At 32.0% G+C, this 22,116-nt stretch overlaps 1 protein-coding gene and 1 long non-coding RNA gene across 5 annotated transcripts in view; one reads left to right on the top strand and one right to left on the bottom strand.

The window, feature by feature from the left end:
• Positions 1–22,116, top strand: part of LOC126734472 (homeobox protein extradenticle) — a 69,545-nt gene that overhangs the window by 43,431 nt on the left and 3,998 nt on the right. Inside the window, exon 6 of one of the 4 annotated variants that reach the window (XR_007660063.1) lies at positions 8,688–8,978. The exons of 1 other annotated variant lie outside the window; for it this stretch is intronic. Coding sequence is in view for 1 of the 3 variants with exons in the window: in XM_050438121.1 (XP_050294078.1) it covers positions 8,688–8,873 (186 nt within the window). In the remaining 2 variants the exon portion in view is untranslated. Of the gene's footprint in view, positions 1–8,687; positions 8,979–22,116 lie in introns of those variants that run through there. 2 more of the 4 variants (XM_050438121.1, XM_050438124.1) reach the window with 2 other exon arrangements.
• Positions 4,464–7,177, bottom strand: LOC126734479 (uncharacterized). The gene is made up of 2 exons (XR_007660065.1): positions 6,809–7,177; positions 4,464–6,500 (listed from the first exon to the last, which is right to left on the bottom strand). It is a non-coding gene; the product is annotated as an uncharacterized LOC126734479 (long non-coding RNA).

Genomic DNA, 22,116 nt, shown 5'->3' with positions numbered 1-22,116 from the left:
AACGATGTTTTTGCTCATTTATTGTAAATTAGTAGTTTTACTTGATGTTATTTCAAAGCCAACTTGCCTAAATTTGACAAAATTATTAATATCGCTATAACTTTGTTATTTTTAGGTTTAGGCTATTAGTGTAAATAAACTTTTTTATTAAGAAAATTATCTTTTGATTTATGTAAAAATATACCGGGGATTCCATTTAACAAAAGTACATTTTTCACATTTTCTCGAAAACGCGATGTTCAATTTTTTCCTGTTTTCACCATTTTAATCAACAGAAAAAATCCTACTGGTTTGCTAATTTAACCGACCCTGTATCTTAAATATTAACAAAGATACCAATAGTGCCGACTTAATCGGAGGCACCCTGTATTATAAAAAAATCTGTAAATACTGGTCAGTGTTCGTTGTTTCACTTAAATAAATCATTGTTGTCAAAATTATAAGAGTTTCTTGTTAACAGTACAACCTGAAATTAAAACCCTATATACCAAAGCTATAAAACATTAAAAAAAATCAATAACCCGCTAGTATGTACCCTTTTGCCAAAGTCAGTAACCTAGCTCACAGTACACTGTACAAGATGTAGTAAATTATATAAAAATAAATATACCTGTGCGGTTGCTTACATATGTATAATGTTGTATAAAAATCAGGATAGTGAAATTAAAAGGAATAAATTATTATTTAGGTAGAGATACAATTTACGTTACAGTGCAAATTGCTAAGAAAGAACTTTAGACACTAGACAACAATTCATAAATAAGAAGCCCTTTAAATGATATAAATTAGCCAATATGACTAGTCCCAAAATCGAAATAACAACAACAAATCAGAAATCATAACATTGCTTAAACATTCCTTTTATTTGATTTGATCTGGTAACCCACTGTGCAGATTCATGGACAACAGTCGACTAAGATCCAATCAATAACGTCATGAAGAGGCAAGAAATCCTGATAAAACTCTAATTTATGATGGGAAATGGGAACAGCACCTGAGATGGCTTGGGATGGTCTTGGGATGACCTTTATGACTTAATACTAAGCTTAAGGCTTCGCATAAGACCTGATTTAAGATCTGGCTTAAGACCTTACCTAAGATCCGGTTTAGGACCCTGCATAGGATCCTAAAATTAACGTGTGAAACTAAACGCTCAAACATGGCGCCCTTAAAAACCATGATAAACGTTTTACAAAGAATGGGAGTCAGGCTTCCCTCAAGATGTTAGAGGGTCTTATAAAGTTTATTAAACTTGTTAACCTGAAGACCACATCATTTGGAAAGCAAGCCAAAACGTAATTTCTGGGTATCTCTTTGATCGATAATCCCATGCCGGCCCAATTTTACAAGAATTGATAATACAACGTTGCCCCGCTTAGATTTAAGTTGCAGTGAGTCCGGAAATCAATCTAATCGCAAAAGGCAAAGTATTCAAATTACAGGAAAAACAATGGCAACAACCGCATGGTGTACTTGACCAATGACAAAGGACGGACAGATAGGAAAATCACGTTAGTCAGAGAGAGAGAAAAACAACCTGATTCCAGTAAATTACTTAAAATTCAAAACGAAGAACAGCTAACGCCATTTAGAAGTTTATATTTTTTACAACATTAACCGACTTTACACTAGATATCAGTACATTTTCATACAATATTAAATTATTATACTATAAAAGCAACCAAAAAAGAATAAAATGCTACAATCTTTCTGAATTCTCTGAGTTCCTCTCTATCCCCTGGCCTATTGTAAATCTTAACCATCTGACTGAGAAACTGACTTGGGGAAGCAATTAAATCATTATTGGGCTTCAATAACATTATAAATATTAAGTTTACCTTGCCTTGTAATTGGTATAAAAGTTTTAATCTCTGATTTTCTAGAGGGAGATAATTTTATAATTCCCATAAGGGAATTCTAAAATAAGCTATTTGGCTAAGATGATCGGTTATACTTACATCCACCACAGTCGCATTGTTCGTGCTAAAATTGATGAAGATATTGTCCACGCAAGCTTCTCTTCGTGTTAACTCGTAAATCATCTGTTTGAAGCCATAGCTTGCCTGGGTGTCACAGAGCTCAGCTGCACGGTTATCGTTGTGTTGAAAAGTAAATTAGTCACCTGCCAAGAGGATCTTTGCTTGTCTCCTAGTGGTTTTCAATATATGCTCCAATGCAGGCACAAAAGTGCGAAAGTCTTCCTGAGGTACTCTATAAATAGAAGGAACATATACATTGTGGAGTTTTAACAAAATGCAGGACAGTCTTGCTATTTGCTACTTTTTATAAAGTCTTAACTTTTTTTGATTCTTGACAAAGATACCAGTACTCCTCCTCTACAGTTATTTCAGGTTGAGTATGCAGCAGTTTGGTACTGTTCATTATTAAAAATTTTTGTCTCCTGATTTAACCATGTTTCGGTGAGACATATTACATCCATAGATCTATCAACTAAGAAAGCTTTCACTTAATTTTTTCTATTCCTTACTGACTGGATGTTGCAGTGCAGAATACTTAGTCCTGTGCAATAATCGTTTTTTTGTGGCCTAGAGGCTCACGCAATTTAGAAAAAGGTTTACGGATAGATATTCCAATAGGCCATAGGGATGGGACCACGATTTTTCATCTGCCATGGCTGGAGGGACCACCAGTACAGATACAGCAGATACAGCACAGATACAGAACAGTAAACTGTCAAACTATTGAATAATTTAATTATTCCTCTATAAATGCGTTATTGTAAAAAAAGTGTTTGTTTTCAACCCCATTATATTTTTTTTCTCTCAACACATGAGTTCTTATGGAAAAATCCATTAATATCAATGTTTTTACAAGTGCGATACATCGTTGGTTTAGAAACATAAAAAGTTCTTAAAATCCGTAATAAAATAAAAATAAAATCGCGAATATTCGGTTATTTCAAAAAAATCTTTTATCAAAAGTATTCGGATTTCACCAGGACCTTTTAATGAGCACCAAACTGCACAAATTTGCCCCAGAACATGGAGTTTTTTAGGTTTGAAAAATTATGTAAAATCAACTGTTCACATATTTAAATTTTATTTAAAAATATATATATTTTTTTAGTTAATTAGTATGAATCTGTTTGGAACAAAAAACAACTTATATTAAAAAAAAAAAATGCAAAAATAATAGTAATATTTTTGTAAGAAAGCAGGAACTAAACTCTACCACACTTTTTTGATATATATTTTGACATCTTCATCCTCCAGATTACCACCACTTCCTCCGGATGTTAGATTTTTTTTAGTCTTTTCACTGGAATTGTTATTGACTCGATGTACTTATTTTTCAGCGCACATAAATAGTGGATTCACAGCCCTACCCTTTTTTTAAATATTCACTCATCGTTTGCGCAGTGTTCAACAAAAGATTTTGTATTTTCAGCTTTAAAATGGAAGGAATATATAATAGAGAAGTCTACATTTTCCATATTAGTCGTCGGAGCACTCTTCTCCGTGTTGTCTAACACTGGATTCTTGTTGTTAGTGTCTGATAATCTTGTGCTTACACTAGGAATATATTTTCTCTCTTTTGTCAATTAAGACAGAACAGGGTAGCCTTACAATTGCTTTATGCTCCAAGGTTATACAACCAAACTTCACTACAGTTAAACTTATCTACAATAATATGAGGGGTCTGTTGTAAACTTAGGTATGAGTATTGTCTGTTGCAAGTCAAACCTGACACACACGATTGCAATCTTTCTTGATCGCGCTGCCTCTAGTTTCAACAAATCTTCTATAGCTTTAGCTCTATTTCTGTGTAAATTCAAGGAAGTAGTTAACTTTTGTTGCTCTATGTAATCCTTGTTTTATTTGGCAATATCAAGCTTGATGTTTGTTTGACTTGTCGACATTTTATACGTCGGACTGGGCAGTTTAAAACTTATATCGTAGTCGGTGCAAAATATCTTGCGGAAAGCACTTTCTTTAACAGGAAAAATGTTTTGTTGTTGATACCACAGAACATAATAATCCTTAGACAAGCTTTCTACGAACATTTCGCAGTTAAGATATATTTTGTTGATGTGGTTCTATAAAGGCTTTGATTTTAAGACCTTTTATTTTTTTTCAACTCGAATATAAATTAAAAAGGTATCTGTTAACTGTAATTGAAGCTTATAGGAGTCTAGAATTTTGTGAAGATATTCTCATGGATATTGCTCCGTTTGTCTCAGCAGTTCTTCTGGCATGTATATGGTGAACACAAATCTCGAGGCTCCAAATTCTTGTCCTAAATTGCGTTTTCTTCCCTTTTCATTTGTTCATATTTCTCGTTCTGTTGTCTCCAACAAGTTAGCGTTTTTTCAGTTATCCGTATAATCTAGTAGATCACTATACAGATGAAGTTCTTTTACGGTGTCAGGAACGTTATATACTTGAATATTAAAAAAATCTGCTTCATTAGGACCCTATGAATAAACAAATGAAACTCCGGGCTAATTCGTAAACAAATTTAATGGTCTAACTGAAGATATGAATAAGATATTACACGATAATATTATGTGACAAAGAAATTAACAAAGGTTGATAGAACGACCGATGCGCTTCCCGACATCAAAATTAGCAGACTACTGACTAACTTAATTTCGCGTCGCGATCATCATACTCCTGGGTTTGCAAAATAGTTCCTGGAACACTTTCTTACTATATTAGGCGTTCTCAGAAATTTTGTATTGGAAAGTTTACGTATAGATATATTATATAGATATATGATATACAGTGAGGAACAAAAGTATTGGCACATATTGATTTTTATTAAAATTCGTATCTGTCCTCTTAAGCTACTAGACCTATTACATTTAAATATTTTCTAATTTAAAGTGTATACCCAAGAGCATTCGTTTCTTAATATTTAATACAAATTTAATAAATAAAGGCTTTACAAAAGAACCCATATTAAAATTCTATCAAAAATCTCATGGACAAAAGTATTGGCACACATGTTTACAAAGTGTTTAAAAATAGGTGCCTTGTATGTGAGAATTTTGAAGCAGTTTTTTTACATTCTTTAACAGAATATTTATATGAAGTAAAATATTTCTTTAGGTTTAGTGCTTATTTTAAGTGCATACATTGCAAATATGGGTCGCAAAGGCCAAGAAACGACGGAATCCGAGCGAAAAATAATTGTACAACAGCGAAAAGAGGGTAAATCGTATTCAGCGATTGCCCAAATTGTGAAGAAAAGTCGATTTACTGTGCGTAGTGTCTTAAAAAGGTTTGAAACTGCAGAAAATTTTAAAAATAAGCCTAGAACTGGACGTCCGCCAAAGTTAACGGAGAGGCAAGAAAGAAAAATTGTGAATAAAATTAAGCAAAATCCTCGAACTAGCGCTTCTGAAATTGCGGCTATATTGACAGAAGAAGATAGCATCAACGTGAGCTCAAAACAGTACGAAGAGTTCTTCATAGGGCTGGATATAGAGCCAGAGTAGCTCGGAATAAACCATTTATTAATAAGGTTAACCAAAAAAAGCGCCTTGACTTTGCGAATGCACATTTTCATCAAGATAATGTATTTTGGGACAAAGTAATATTCTCTGATGAAAGTAAATTCAACATTTTTCATTCAGATGGGAAAGTGACTGTGTGGAGGAAGCCCAATTGTGAACCAGATGCACAAAATCTGCATAAGACTGTGAAACATGGCGGTGGTAGTGTACTAGTGTGGGGCTGTATGTCATCGGGAGGGGTCGGAAATCTGGTTTTTATACATGGTATTATGGACAAAAATGTATATTTAAATATTCTAAAAAAAAACTTAAGAGCTAGTGCGGAAAAACTTAATTTGGCAAATGATTATTACTTTCAACAGGACAACGATCCGAAACATACAGCCTATATAGTCAAGCAGTGGATTGCGTTTAATGTCCCTCATACTTTAAATACACCTCCTCAATCTCCAGATGTCAACCCGATCGAAAATCTTTGGAGTGAGCTAGGAAAACGAATAAGGAAACACCATATTTCCAGTAAGGAAGAGCTTAAACGTGTTTTGCTGCAAGAATGGAATAGTTTTGAGCCTTCCTATACGCAAAAGCTGGTCCATTCAATGAAAAGGAGGCGCACTCATATTATAAAAAGAAAAGGAGGTCCTACAAAATATTAGAACTAGGATTAAATTTTATTTTTATTTGGTGTGCCAATAGTTATGTCCATTTTAAATAGAATGTAATTTTTATTTTTTTGTTATGCTCTCGTTATGCTTAAGGAAATCTGTTTTATTTTTCATTATTATTATTGTACTAAATCTTTCATATGTTTTTAGTTAGATAGTTATTATTGGGTTACATAAATATAGTAAACATTAATAAATTACTTTATAAAATTATGGTGTGCCAATACTTTTGTCCCTCACTGTATATTGTTCGGTTCGTTTTTTATGGATTTTTAATAGACCCTTTTTTGCCAGACCTTCATGGTAAAGAAAAAACCAAGCACTTTTAGGTTGTGGATACTAGGTGAAGCGCTTCCCTGAAATTAAATATTCTTAATAGCAATAGCATGATAAGCTACGTTCAAATTCGCGGTAGATTTATTTTGGTAAAACTGGCAGAATGCCAGTTTGGCATTGGCCAGAATGGCCTTTGTGTTTAAAAAAGAAAAAGATTTTTAATTTCCCTTGTTTTGATCAAGAATTTAAAAAGGTTTTGCTGAACTGAATAAATAAATGTTTTTTCTTTAATTAACTAAAACTAAATAAAACATTCATAAAAAAACCACTGTTCTCTCATTTAATTGTATTAAACTTATTTTTGAATTTTTCATTAATCAATACTCACCACATTATATGGCTTATCCATTTATCCTTTACTTTCCTATTAAAATTTTCAAAAACATTTGTATTAATTCTCAATTAGTTGACACTGAAGATGGCCGAAAGCGCTTTGTCTGCATTGATCAATATATCTATTGCTCTAAATACAAAAAATCATCTTTTATTTTCAAATTTCCAAGAGCAACACATCCATCTCCTTTTGTATAAATAAAGTTGCATCAAACACTACAACTGAAAAACTTTTGTTTAAATTTAAAATCTACATTGAATAACAAAAGATATAACCAACGAACTCTGAACATGAACAAAATTATGATTATATTTTGTATGTCTTTTTAAGTGACCCAGTTATCGCATTTATGTTTTAATGACATTTTCAAAATCTTATCAATATGTATGGTAACATTTTTAATAAACACAGAGAAACTAACTAAGATTTATTGTTAAATATGATTTATTATTATCTGGTAAATTAATAATATGGAAGGAATTTACAAGAACAAATTCTTTATTAAAGATTTACGAAAAGACTTGTAATATCGTGTATCCAAAATTGGCCATGCATGTATTGCGATCTTGGAAATTGTTCAAAAGGTTGGTTCAAAAATCCCGTTAAATGAAAACGTAAGGTTTCACGCGACTATATTTGCAAAAAAAATCGGTTTAGTTGCAACTTTGTGCAAAATGATATAGGGCGTTATTTCATTGAGCGCCGATAATACAGGGTGTGAATCCTTAGGTGATTTTCAAGAAAAAAAGATTATATCAAAATATGTTCTACACCTCCTAGTTTTTGAGCTACAGGTTGTTCAAATTAAAAAAAAAATCAGTTTTTTATCACTCACCAGTGGCGTCCGTATAGGTATAAAAAAATTGGGATGTCAATCCTTCGCGATTCTTAAAATAAAATTTAAAAAAATCAAGCGTGCTGTTTTTTTTAAATCAAAACATTCAATATCAGGCCAACATGAACATTACTGGGAAAAGAAAATAATTTTTGTCCCAAAAAAAATGTTTTTACACTCATAATGAGTGCCTATTAAATTTTAACAAAATACCTTAAACAATTATCATTTAACCGAAGAAAAACCGTTTTTGGTTTTTATATTTTAACGCGAAAACGGTGCAATGGACGAAAGTAAGTCTAGGAACCAAATTTGCTCCAAAATTAATAGGGATTTCAGAAATAGTTTTGGATTTTCGCAAAATCAGTGGCGTACCATTTTTTTTCTTCAAAATTTAGACCCCGCATGGATGTCACTGGTGAATATTTTAAAAAAATCGTTTGCGTCAAAAATGCTGCTTAATGTTTACAAAATTGCCTAAAAATACATAAACTTTTTTCCTTAAAATCACTCGAGATTTCACGCATTGTATTATCGGTACTCAATTAATTAACACCCTGTATATTATCGAAAAAGCCATGTCGTGTACTTATCTAACAACATTTTTCAAGTTTTTTTGTTTAGAAAATGTTGGTTAAACACAAAAACTATGATTTTATTACAAATGTAGCAACGTTGGAAATCGAAATTAAAAAAATATCATATTATTAAATTTAATCTCTAAATCACAACGCGTGTTAAAATTTTCTAATAATTATCTTTATTAATGATAGTCTCACATTTAAAAACGTAAGAAAAAATTAAACGATATTGCCAAGAAGTAATAGAAAGTGATTTAACAAAGAACGTTACTGACTAAACAAGTCAACTAAAACACGACCAAACACAAGCAGTTCACATTAACCATTACCCAACAGTTCTGAAACTATTTAAAAAAACTCATTAGGCGAAAAATTAAACAAAGACTTTTCAAAAACTTAAATTTAAAAAAAAAATCAAATCGCAATACGATATACCACATCCTCCCTCCACATCCAGGTACAAGAAGAACATCGGCAAGGCACAAGAGGAGGCGAACCTGTACGCGGCCAAAAAAGCGGCCGGGGCGTCGCCGTATTCAGGCACCGCGACGCCCATGATGTCGCCGGCGCCACCTCAAGACTCGATGGGTTACTCGATGGGGTCGTACGACCAGGGCAGCGCGTACGACGCCAGCAGCTGTGGGTACGATCCTATGCACGGCCAGGAATTGTCTCCGTAAAATAAATAAAATCACGGCGATTTTTTGCTGCCGGTTCTGCTTTGCCCCGTTTTTCAGTTTTTTCATAAGTAGGTGGACGAGATGGGTGTGGGCGAGGGGCTTAGGTTTGGACAAGATTTATCAAAATATACGTTTTCTATTTATGTTTAACAAATAGAAATATAGAAAAAGTTAACAAATAAAGTTGCACAAATCATAGGAACAAAATTTAATTTTTTCCTGTTTCAATCTCTTAAAAGCTAAAACAAAGTTAGTTATTTTTAAAATAGAACGGGAATAGGGTTCGTTTTTTCTTTTTGGAAATATGGACAAATTAATTTAACACATATGATTTCCTAGCCCAGAGAAAGAATTAAACCTCCTAAAGAATTAAGTTCATCCTTAACTGGTATAACGTTACTTGTACAATGGGTATTTTTTAACCCGCGTTCAAACTCTGTATTGCTCAACTTTTTTTGCAAATTAGTCCATTCACTGAGAGCAAAAGATAAGGCCAAGTGATATAAAAATGAGACACTTTTTAGATCTTTCATATTTTTCAGGTCTTAGACTCCTTTGTAGGAATCGAAAAAAAAATATATTTTGTAAGCGATAATCAGAAAACTATTGCAAAAATAAAAACAGAAAGTTTACCTATATTATGAGGAACAAAATAAAAGCTCTGCTTCATATTTATCCTTGGAAAAATGCAAATATGGGACAGTGGTAAAATTCACGTATAAACAATCAGAGGGACAGGTCTCAAAAATAAGACACTCAGGGTAAAATTCAAATACGATTTTTTTTTAATTTATTAAAAAAAAATGCAAAAATATTTATTAAGTGGTAAGCATTCATTCTTAAACCAATTATTGAGTCAAAACTTAAGCATTACCAAACTAAAAAAAAATATTCTTACATGAAAAATGTGTAAGAAAAGTAAATAGCGTAATAACATAAGAGAAACAGGTTTATTACTAATAAAAATTTAATGAAATAAATATTTGTTGAAATCTATTCGAAAGGAATAGACTAAGAATATAGAGCGGATCTGGGGATAGTAGTTTTAAAACAATATCTTCCTTTACGACATTATCTACTTCCCGAACTACTGGATAAACAAATGTATTTCCCTTATGTATTACGAGTTGCCTATGACACAAAATCCATTATTGGGTAGCAACTCTTACAAAAACCAGGCGTTCTTATTTTAGTTTTAAATTTAACCAAAACGAAATCGCTAGTAGTTATAATTTCTTCCGTCGCTGATTTAGATCGAACAAGGCATATCTTCTGTCTCACTTTCATATTCACCTTGAACTACATCTTTGTTAATCTTATTTCTAACCAGATCAGCTAGTGTCATCTTTCCGATATCGCTTTCGTCCTCGTATTGAACCTCCCCTTCTTGATCGGATTCTGAACAACTTGAACGTTGTTTTTTAATTTTTTTCGTTTTCTGATTTTCCTTAACTATATTTTTTTCTTTATCCATATTTTCAATCAGCTTTGCATATTCGCTACTAGTAAGTATTTGACTGTTGCTGAGTATTTTACGACGTTTCTGTGCCATAGAGGGTGTCTTGTTAATTTTCCTTAACAAAATAGATTCGAAAGAAGAATTTTTGCGTTGTCTCTTTACTTGTTCATTAATAATATTTTCAGTGGTTTTATTAATTTCCAACTGATGACTCTGTAAATCAAGAGACTCTACATTTTCTTGTCGGATATCTATTTAGTTTCCTAGGATCTAGCCTCTCTAGGATATTTCTCCCTTGAATTCAAAAGAAGAAATTTCCATCTTCCCAAATGGAACAAAGTAAATCCGCAAATTCACTTTTAGTCAACTTTCTCTGGTTTTGACGCTGCCAATCGAGCAATTTTTTGTTCCATCTTAGCGGGTGTAGTAAATCAGTTGAATGTGCGGGTAGCTTTAGTCATGTTATATTTTCTGTAATGGCTAATTGTGTGGTTTGCTTATCTAAATGTGTTAAATGTCCATCTAAGAGAACCAAAAGTAGTATATCTTTTACAATTGTGGAAAACTTAGCAAACATTGAAAATTGCGGTTGTCATCCAACCTTTGTCGGGAACCACATACGTATTTTCTACGTCATCATTACCTTTCCAAGAGCTCCACAGATTTTGCCCTTGATATATTATTAGTGGAGGTAAAGAACATCCACTCGCTGGTACGCATGCTATTACAGTCACGTTTACCTTTTCTGATCCTTCAATATTCCCATGCAGTTTTTGTCCTTTGGCGGCTACCCTTTTAATTCTGATTAGATCCAAGGAAAAAGAAGTTTCGTCCAGATTCCAGACTCGTGATGATGTAAGATTTAGGTCATTTATGCATTTCTCAGTCTTGTCATAAAACGAATAAATAATGATTGGATCCAGTGGCAAAACGTCGAAACTTTTCAAGTTATTCCTTTTTTTTTGGCTATTTCTTATGCAGAAATTTCTAAACCAGTCCTGGTCGGGACGTTCATTTTTGAAGGACGTTGTAAGGTTATTCTCTTGCGCGTATGTCTGCACGGCGTCTCAAACCCTCCACTGGGCCATTTTTACCCACTTTGACGATAAATCTTGTTCAGCCTCTACAGATATTATGGTTTTCGCCCTTGTCAAATTTTTCTTATTCATATAGCGACTAAGTTTCGATTTATCGATATGGAAAACATTGGCAGCAGCTCTTACAGAAAAGCTTTGAGTTCTCACCAAATTTGCGGCTTTATCGAGATCTCCATCCTTATATTTCTTTGGTATATACTTCTTTGGCATACTGGAATTTATACTTAACATCTAAAAAATAACAAAAAAATATGTCTCATATTTACACCTGCAGTGTCTCATTTTTACCTCAGCGCGCCTGAAATTTAACCCCTTCAGAACGCACGTGTTTACTGTCTTACTGATCACAGGTCACGCTGAACCGTTATTAGGTTTGTTCTCACAGCAGTAAGAAACAAGTTTTCGACAAATACACATGCGCAATAGAGTAAAATGCGTTGGCACAGGAACTTCTGATCGGTTTCAAATCAAAAGTTTAATGTTCTTACACAAATTTCTGATCGTCATCTGATAGTCAGACTTGTTTTTGGATTTATTTCAAGCAAAGTGTCAGAGAATTCGTGTAGCCAGTCAACGCCGATCTTCGGAATATGAACATAACCTCTAAATTGTTGTTTCTATTTTGCCGTTTTGTATACTCCTTGGTATTCGTTTTGAAAATTGTATTTTATATTTTTGGATTAGTGTAAACATAAACATTAAGGAAACAAGTGCTTTTGAATCGTCGGAAGAATCTGATCAGAATTATGTTGATTCCGACACAAACTTTTAAAGAAGATTTAATTGAAGAACGGATAAATCCCAAAAGTCAAAACTATTTTCATGAAACTGTCTCCCAATTTAATAGAATAGAATTTCTCGAGCTTTTTAGAGTAAGTCTTGAAGTAGCAAATAATCACACAATCTTAAACTCTATTAATAATATACAGCTATTTCAAGGTTGTAGTATAATTTTTGTTTTGTTTATGTTTTATTTATTTTCCCATTTCCCACTGGGATAAAAAAGTGAGGTTATTTTTCTTCTCCACTCAACCCGTATTTGAAGTTCGCACAGACGGTTTCAAATCGATCAGAAGTTGTAATATTTTACACATGCGCATCAAGAATGGTTTGGAAACAGTTTCAAACTTGTAAGAAATTTGCACTGAGAACAAACCTAATATGACCGAAGCGCGCGGTGACTTCACTGGTTCGCGCGCCGAACCGACCTGCGAACTCCCACGACAAAAGTTCGGTAACATGTTTAAATCTCAAGTAAAGCGATGGATTTTGTAATTTTAATTTTAAACATAAGGTTACTGGAAAATTATAAATTCTAGTCATGAGGTCCTTACAACTACTTCTATCAGTTTATAATAGAAAATATATGGAAATGAAATTATCAGTATTTTTTACTTGAGTGCTTTATTTTTCAATGGAATTTTGCGTATCTTATTTTGCACCACTTTGACCTTACAAAATTTAGCGGGATAAGTAATAACCATTTTATGTTTTTTGCTATGCCGAACACGATTTTGAAATTCAGATAACTTGCAAAATATTGGTCATATCGAAGAAGTTTCTAATTAAAAAATGTTCATAAAATCTGCCAAAAAAAGGTCGTCAGTTATATACCGAAATTTAATACAAGCGCATGAATGAAATAAATAACAAATTACTGAAACTTATAGCCAAAATATAGGCATATATACGATTTTCCGTAGGAGAAGCGCTAAGAAGTGTTCAGACTTATCGTTGTATCGGCCACGATTAGCACAACTGGGGCATGACAAACTGATTATTTTGTATTCGAGAGAAAATGGCTTCTGTCTCATTGTTTAAATCTTCGAATAAACTTTACAGCGATGCAAAGTTATCCTAGATATACGCAGATATGCAATTCTATTTTTTTAAATTACATATACAACTAATAATTTACTTATTGTAATTATTTAAAATACTAAAAATAGAATTATACCATGTAAGAACATTACCCTCTTACACTATAGAAATAGTCATTATGAAGTTACTTCTTATTTTATTCAAGCGCTTGTGACTTAAAATCCGTTGCAAATTTCGGTAAATACTTAAGGACCTTTTTTGTTGCAGATTTTACCGGCAACATTTGTTAACAACCAATTTTTTTCGAGTTATTTCCATTTAAACAATTAAATTGTTCATAGCTTTTTATCTCATGTTCTGTTTAAAAGAATAAATATCAAAATCGTGTTCAGCATCGCAAAAAACATAAAATAATATGCTTTTTAGCCATCCAGCTAAATTTTGTATCTTTTGCTCTAAGCGAATGCTCTAGATATAGTTTTAAGTGTTGTTTTAAAGATGCAATCGGTTTTATAGCTATTTATTTAAATTAAGTTAGCTTAAAAAAATATTGACAAAATCGAGTTTTTTTCACCTGAAAATTTATAAATAAGGTTATTTTCAATATTATGAAAAATTATAATATAATTTTAAGGGAAAAAAGCAACACTTAAATAAAAGTACATTAAATAGATGTGTATTACAGAATAATGAAAAAATTGCATTATAAAATTAAGGGTAAAATAAACACTAGAATGTGTTTGGACATGAAAAAACTGTAAACATTTTGTCAATGGTAAAGAAGCAGATTCGATACAAACGCCGGCAAAGACAAAAACATTTTTGTCTTTATTGCGTTTGCAAATTCGTTGAAGTTTTTCTAAAAAATGAGTTAGCAGGTAGTTTTTTTCTTCATGCTCTACCGGTGCATCTAACCTTGCCGAAGTCGCGATATCTTATCTAATTGAACCTCGTCAGTCTCTCTTGTAACAATTGGTTGGCCAGAAAAAAATATTGTAGTGATCTTTTGGCTCGCCTGGATGTAGTACATGAATGGCATAAGTTTTTATATACATCCGTACCACCTTTTGTTAGGTTTTAAGGACGAATCACATCTGGTTTACTGCTAGTTATCTGAGTTGGCGTGGACGTGTGTGTAGAAATAAGAATAATCCTAGTTTTTTTTTGGTGTGGTCAGTCTAGCACAATTTTCTATCGGAAAAAGTACAGTAACTTGGAACCATCATTTCTTCTGGAATCTCCCATTGATATTGTGGATTTTGATTGACTGTGATGGTGAGTTTGTATGGTTCTTCTTAAAAGCAACGGGATCGTTGTAAACCAGTTATCAATAGTAACAGTGCAATTATTAGTAGACTCGCGAATTGACTTGAAGCAACGGACAATAGTACAACGGACTAACAAACGTAATAAAAAGATTTTTATTATATAGGAACTTAACCATCTTCTGCAAAAACCAATGCAGCCGTTTTATCAATTCGGGTTGTTATTTTCAGTAGCTGCGTCTACTCTATGCATTTTCCACATTTCAAAGTGATAGTGATCCGACTAAACAAAGAAAATACAAAAATTTTGGACTTTTTTTCCAATTTTTTTTCAAAATCTCCTTTCAGCTCTATACACTTTTTCCAGCGGTGTTCAGTAAGTTCGATACCTTTTTTATAATAAGAACTGTCTGGCTCCTCAAAATAGCAATTAACTGTCGACATCATTTCTTCATCGTTAAAAAATCTTTGACCACTCTGCCATTTTTTATGGCAGGTGGATATTGGATGGTGTTAAATCGGGCAAAAAGGTTGCGTGAGGTACCAATTTAACCTTTAATTAGTTATTTTTGGGCCACTGCAATAATGGATTTGTGAGCTGAGTCTTGATAAAACAACAATTTCTTCTTAGTCAAATGCGGCGGTTTTTGCTTACTTTCTTCGCTCCAACATTGCAAAAATTGGTCATAATAGTTGCAAAAAATCGACGCCATGACCTTGCCAGCAGACGAGTCGGTTTTTCAGTCGACGATCATCCAGTACTGCTTTGTGGAATTTGTTTCATTGTTTCTGGAGTCGTCACCACATTTGGTCGAACTTTGCGGTGTTGGTTTTGGCATTTTCCAGTTCAGCTTTGCTTTTATATTCGTTTGGCTGAAGCCTCTCAAATAAAAGTATTTTCTCCAATTTCACAAATTTACAAGTTCACTATTCACTGCTGCGAATCAAATTCTAAACAACGTGGCGTCTTCAAACATATGATGTATAGATTGTGTATATACATATTTTTCAAACAATTATCGCTATCTCTAAGTCAGGCCGGGTACTTCTGGAAACACCCTACGAACTAGGAGTTTTGTAGGAGGTGTATCAATAAGATCTTCTTCCATACCATCGTCATATTCTTCAGTATCAAAGTCTCCAGTATCAGAACAAGTCTCAAAATTATCTTCATTATAAAGTTCAGTATCACTGTCTTCACCTCCTATATCGCCCTCATCTTGTAAATTGTTTATTAGCTCATACAGAACGATCTCGAACGTAAATTGTTATATGTAAGGCAACAAAGTAAAGAGGTATGAAAAACAGAAAAAAAAATTAAACGACAATAACCAAATGGTTCATATTATTAAATTTAATACGTTTATTGCTGACAAAAAAAGTGGGTTTTTACGCATATTACCAGTTAAGGGTTAATATAAAAAAATTTTTGGTACCAAAGGACAGCTTTAAGAGAGTGATACGATTGATTTTGGCATATCTCTGAAAGAATAGACATCCATGTGAATAAGATTTAACTAACTCATATTTTATGAAGTTACGCATAACTAAAGAACTAAAATAAATCTGCTTGGAATGACTCTAAAGATTACTTTAAGAGAATTTGGTAGATGTTTTGGGAAGGTATCTTTACTAAGTGTAAAATTTCCCCAAAAGGCATTTCTTGGATATTTTGATTACCTGGATTTTTTATTTTATTTTTGAAAGGATTTTTTTTAATTTCTTGAAAATTGTTTATAACTTATTTTTTAAGTTTGGGTTAAACGGTCATCAGAGTTTTTCCTTTGGTATGGACTTGATTCGGTTTTCCTACAGGTAAAATATAATAAAGACTTTCTTAAACATACTTGCCTAATTTTTGCTGTGCTACTTTACATATTACTTGTTGAATTTCAAATGTTTTTCAAATTAGAAAATTAGTTTAATTTTCTCGGTTTGAAAAAAATTCTTTTTTATTAGCAATTTTAAATAGAAACTTGAAAGAGATTTTTTTTTGATAAATCTTGTCCAATGCCTCTAAAATTATATAGCATTTCTTTTTAGCTTTGCATGATTTCTATTTGCTTTGCATGCTTTTTTAAAGATTTTTTAAATTTATTTGCCCATCTTTTAACCACAACTGTGTAATGCCTCCCTAGATTGTTTTGTAAGGCTCTATTTCACCAACAAGTTATTTTGTTGAATTTTAGTTAAAGCACATGTCTGTAGATTTAGCATGAATATAACTATTTTTAGTAAAGTTTAGAAACTTAGTTTCCAAGTCCCATAACTTTTAACATTGATCCTAAAAAAGTCAATATATAAATTGGAAAATTTTATTAGTACAGTGGAACCCCGAAGTTCAAACTAATTTTTATATTGTGTAAAAAGACACAACAGAAAAAAAATTCTACATAATATACTTTTGCACTAAATAATAAAACAATAAGGTAAGTTAATTTGCATTTATATAAAGCTGATATCATATGTATTTTAAGTTTTCCAAGAAAAAAGTCACTTTGGCCTGTTAAAATCTTCGATTATTTTTAATCTCCTGAGTGTTTGCGCTCAAAATCTAGAACCTTTGAGGTTTCTCGTGGCTCCAAATAGTCTAGTAGAACATTGGCAGCTTCGTCAGCATCCTGGTTAGTTGCTTTTTTGATTGATACCGTAGCATTTTCTTTCCTTTGATTATCATTTTCAGGTGTGTCAGATTGTGATTACCCGGCTAATTCAACCCCTCTCATGTTGATCACACTGTCCACCTCTCACTGTCGCCGTAGCATGCAGTTAGTTATGCTAGTTTTTCCGTATTAGATTCCATGAGGCTTAAAAAACTGCTTTGAAAGAAATCTTTTTCACTCCATGCCTTTGCCACTACAAAAATTGTACGATTTCCAAAATTTCATCAGATTACATTCACTTAATAAGTTTTCTTTACCCGTTTCATTGTCTCGATGATACGCAGATCCATTGGTTGAGCAATTGATCTAACATTGGGTGGAATAAAAAATAGATAGATTTCTGTCAGATCTTAAGCATTATCCAGAAGACAATTTTTATGGCAATTTTTACTTTTACAAATAAGACTCGAGGAATAAACTTTTCATGGAAGCAATCTTGTAAGATGCCACGAGATTTCCAAGCAGCTTGCTGGTTATAATTGTAAACTGGGAGTTTCTGCCGTTTCATGTTTTTAAAAGATGAGTTTTAACTTTCCAATCATAGTAAGCTTTAGTCTATGAGTGCTGGCCGGATTAGCAGAATAATTCCTTATCGGTATTTTTTTTTATTTACCTGAAGCCTTATCTCATTTTGTAGCTTCACTTTTTTTATTGATACCGCGTATTGTTTGCTTGTAACTTCATAGACGGGACACTTTTACGCTTTTTAATTTTATTTAACATTTCTAGTTTTTGTTCAATCGTTTAAACATTTATCTTCTTATTCTTCTATCAAGCATTTAACTCATGTTATTACCATTTTAAAAACAAAGACACATGTTAAGAATATAGCAGAGTAGCAGCTCGTCTATGGCGCGCAACTAAATCTCAGACATTCATGTCATTATGCATCTTCCTTACGGCGTATAGAGTTTACGTCGTTTGGAATGGGATGACGCTATTTCGATAAAACCTCAAAAATATAATTCAAAGATTGGGAAGTCATGGCATATAATCATGTATATAGTCATGGAATAATCCGCAGCCCGGATAATTGGGTTCTACTGATCTGTAAAGATTTTTTTCAAATAAAAACACCTTCAACTTTACTGAATTTTGGATGCTCTAATATTTATATGAGACTTTCTATATTATAGGGTATCAATTTAAACGTAGATACTTTTTTTTTAATAATATTAAAATTATTTTATATTATTTTATGCGCTTATATTTAGACAAATTACATCAACCCTCTAAAACTGGTAAAAGCAGCTCCTTGAAAGGTTATTTAATTGTGTTTTCCAAAATAGCCCACCATTGTTTTTTTTTTAGTACTTAAAAAAGGTAAAATAGTGGCGATTTTAATGTAATAGGCTAACCTCTAACAGTTTGAAGAACTTCTTGAATTTCGGGCTATGCTGCTCCTCATTAACAACTACTTAAGTCCCTATAGAAATAATTCAAAGAGTTTAATTCAGGGGATCTTGGTCGTCATTCAACTTACCCTCTTTGGCCAATCCAGCTGTCTGGAAATTGTTCAACTAACCACTGCTCAAGAGTGTGTGCAGCTTTATCTTGTTGAAAGTAAATAAGATTGAAAGTATTATAAGAAAGTAAAATTTAAGATTTTATTTATTTATATTCGCATTAAGAAAATGTATACTTGTCTGGCTTTTATTAAATCCATCTTTCAAAATTCATATTTTGTTTCCTTAATTTGAAAACCGTCCTTACTGTTTCATAACAGTACGATTTTATGTCTTGTTGTACAAAGTTGATTATTTCTTTTCTTGCTTGCAACAGATCCAGTTTTCCTATACTTACCTACTAATTCGAATATACTATACGAAATAATACATATCTCGTGTAATTTCAATTTTAATTCGTTCTAATTTAAATTCGTGTTATTAAACATTGATCCTGTTTGATTTTCGTATTGTCTAGAATCTAGATTTATCGCCATACATGAAAATAATTTCAATTATGTGTTCTTTAGAAATCAGCAGTTCAATCAATTTAAAAAAATTATAATCGCACACAAAATTGAATGCTGATGCAGTGTGAACTTACAAGACCTTTTTTTATTTCAATTAAAATTGGAAGTGCTTTAATTTACTATGGAATTTTCAGGCGTGCTTTTTTTAGTTTAGTCTAGTTATTTTTCACAAAATTGCAAATATTTAAGAATAGGTTGTATTACCGTTTACCCAATAATAAGTTAAATATTATTTTTATAATAAATATTATAATTATTTCAGTAATCATAAATTTTTAGGATTTATTGAAACTCTTGATATCTTAACTGCTTTTGTAGCTTTTTTTTGCTATTTTTACTACTAAAAGATAGGCTTATCATATTTTTTAAAAGATAATTAAATAGGTTTAAAAGATAACTAATAGATTTTTGAATATTCTTAACCCCCACTTATTTATGATTTTTAATATTAATATTTATTAATATTAACTATAATGTCTAACTCTAAAGATATATAAGTAGTTCACTGCCAAGGAAAATATAGTTTTCTAATAATAAATGTCAAACATTATTTTTCACAAAATGTTATGTATAAATGTTAAGATTAGTAATCTAAGGAGGAAAAGAATATATAGAAATACTAATAAGAAAGCCTTCTTTAATTCCCCCATAACTTAAAACTAATAGAAGAAGGGTTTCCTATAGCAGGTATCCCAGACGTATTAATACCATATAACTTTTTTATAACGCATCTATATGATATGCACAAATAAACATATTTATTATATAGTGGGTAGTCATAGTCCAAACTGAAGGAGCTGAGCTGCTAGAGGAGGTCATTTCTGTTAAATATTTGCTACACCTAGTTCGTTTTCGAGTAATTTTTATTTTTACTTTATTTACAAAAAAAAATTGTAAGTGCCAAGGAAATGTTTAATGTTTTTTTTTAAGAAATGATCTTTCCAACAATCCTTGTGCTATGAAAAAATTTCAATTTTCTAATGGTGCATAATGATTTTCAACAGAATGCCCCGAACGAACCAACCACTCCGCACACGTTGTAACAGAGAGCAATAAACATTTTGTGCGGAACTTTTGGGCTGTTTGGAGAGTTTGAAGCGTTCGCTGTATTCCCACCACAGATCAGTTTTGTGAGTGTATCGATATGGATGCAGGTTATGTAATAGTAGCCGCTGGTGCTTTGTTAATAATTAGTGAAAGTAAATAAAAACATAACGAATAGTGTGGGTAAGACGCCCATACACACTGAGCCCAGCGAGGCAGCGGAATAATAATTCCTAAATCGCCTTTATCTACAAACCTTACAGAATGTCCGACGCCTTCTGTCCTGTTTTGCGCAACGTACTGATTAGACAAATGTGTTACAACGTACGTGGCGCCTTTGGTGCGTTCTGACTCAAAAAAAGTCCCTTTTAAAAGAACTGCTACACTTTTTGCTAATTTTAAGATAAGATTTTACTTTATGAAAAAAACCTTGGTACTTAATTTTTTTATGCAATTTGTATTTTTAGTAAGTTATATGTATTTCTAACCCAGAATATTCACTAAGGTCTTAATAGTATAACATTTTAATAAGAACTCAAAAAAGGAAAGTACATAATATCATTTTAAAAATATACAGTGTTTTTATTGGAAAAGGAACATATTTTAGACGCAAAAAATGATTCGTTTAGACACAAAATCTTAATAATATGTACAATGTTCTGTTATACTAAATCAGGTAGAATACATTCTTATACCTATATATTATTTTATACTTTTTAAGGTTTATAAAAGATAAATTATGTATGTTATTGATTATGTTGCTAAAAAATATGTTGTAGATACTTAATGTTATTAGCTACAGCGTCATGTCAAACTCATGCATAATTTAGTCAATTTAAATTAGATCCAAGTTGGTTAAAATGAGATTCCGAGCGTAATTAAGTTTAAAATATATTAGACAAAGAAATGCGTAATTGTAAAACAAAAATATTGCTAGAAAATTTATCCAGAAGCTTTTGGAACATACGGGAACCTAATTTATTCGTTCTGTTTAAAAGAATTGCTTAGTTATGGATTCATCCTCTATTAATTCTAATTTTCTTTTTTTTTTCAATGACAACCTCTAATTTGCTTTGCATGTTTGCCTTATAATTTTTAATATATTTTTGTTCATGTCTTAATCACTCAAGCTTATCTCATAAAGTAATAACCAGAGTTGGACGGGTAGAAGGAAACGAGGACAAAGACAGTTTTATTTTTCTAAACAGCATTTTTCACATCTTTTTTAATCCAGAAATGTGGTATCCAAGAACAAAAAACATATCTGAACATCATAAAAGGCAACCAGTGTTATACAGGATATTTTATTTTAATCTCATCCAAGAATAACTGTCAACACCAGGTATAAAAAAAATGAACTCTTTAAAAGTTAGAGGGTAGGAAGAGGGAAAAATAACGGTGACCTTAGCTTTAATTTCCAATTCAAATTTTGTGGCATGGCAGAAAGAGCGACAAATTTAAAATGATTAATGTTTGTCTTTTGGTGATCTCAAAAAGGTCAAATGTTAAAAAACTTCTATATACTTCTTCGTCGCTGTTGGTCAGAAGTAAGTTCTGATTGGTAACTCTGCACGTAGAAAATTTCTATTCTTGTAACTAATATTACTGTTTTGCAAACAATAACACTATCAACTGTCAAAAGGTCGAGCCAATCAAAGTGAGGAACATTTCTGATCAACAGCGCAGATGTGGCTACTTTCTGAAACTATCATTCATTTTTGGGTACGCAGGTTTAGCATACAGAATAATCTATGCTAAACCTGCTGCTCTAATTCTGGTTTTAACCCACCATAAAAATAGTTCTAAAAACGAGTGATATCAAAACATGGGTATAAATAACGATAACCTTAAATTTCACCTTGGGACTAATTTTTAAGGTAAT

This window comes from Anthonomus grandis, chromosome 3 (genome assembly GCF_022605725.1).
Source record: "Anthonomus grandis grandis chromosome 3, icAntGran1.3, whole genome shotgun sequence".
NCBI classification, from domain to species: Eukaryota; Metazoa; Arthropoda; class Insecta; order Coleoptera; family Curculionidae; genus Anthonomus; species Anthonomus grandis.
The sequence above is the reverse complement of the archived record's forward strand: the minus strand, read 5'-3'. Positions and strand labels throughout refer to the sequence as shown.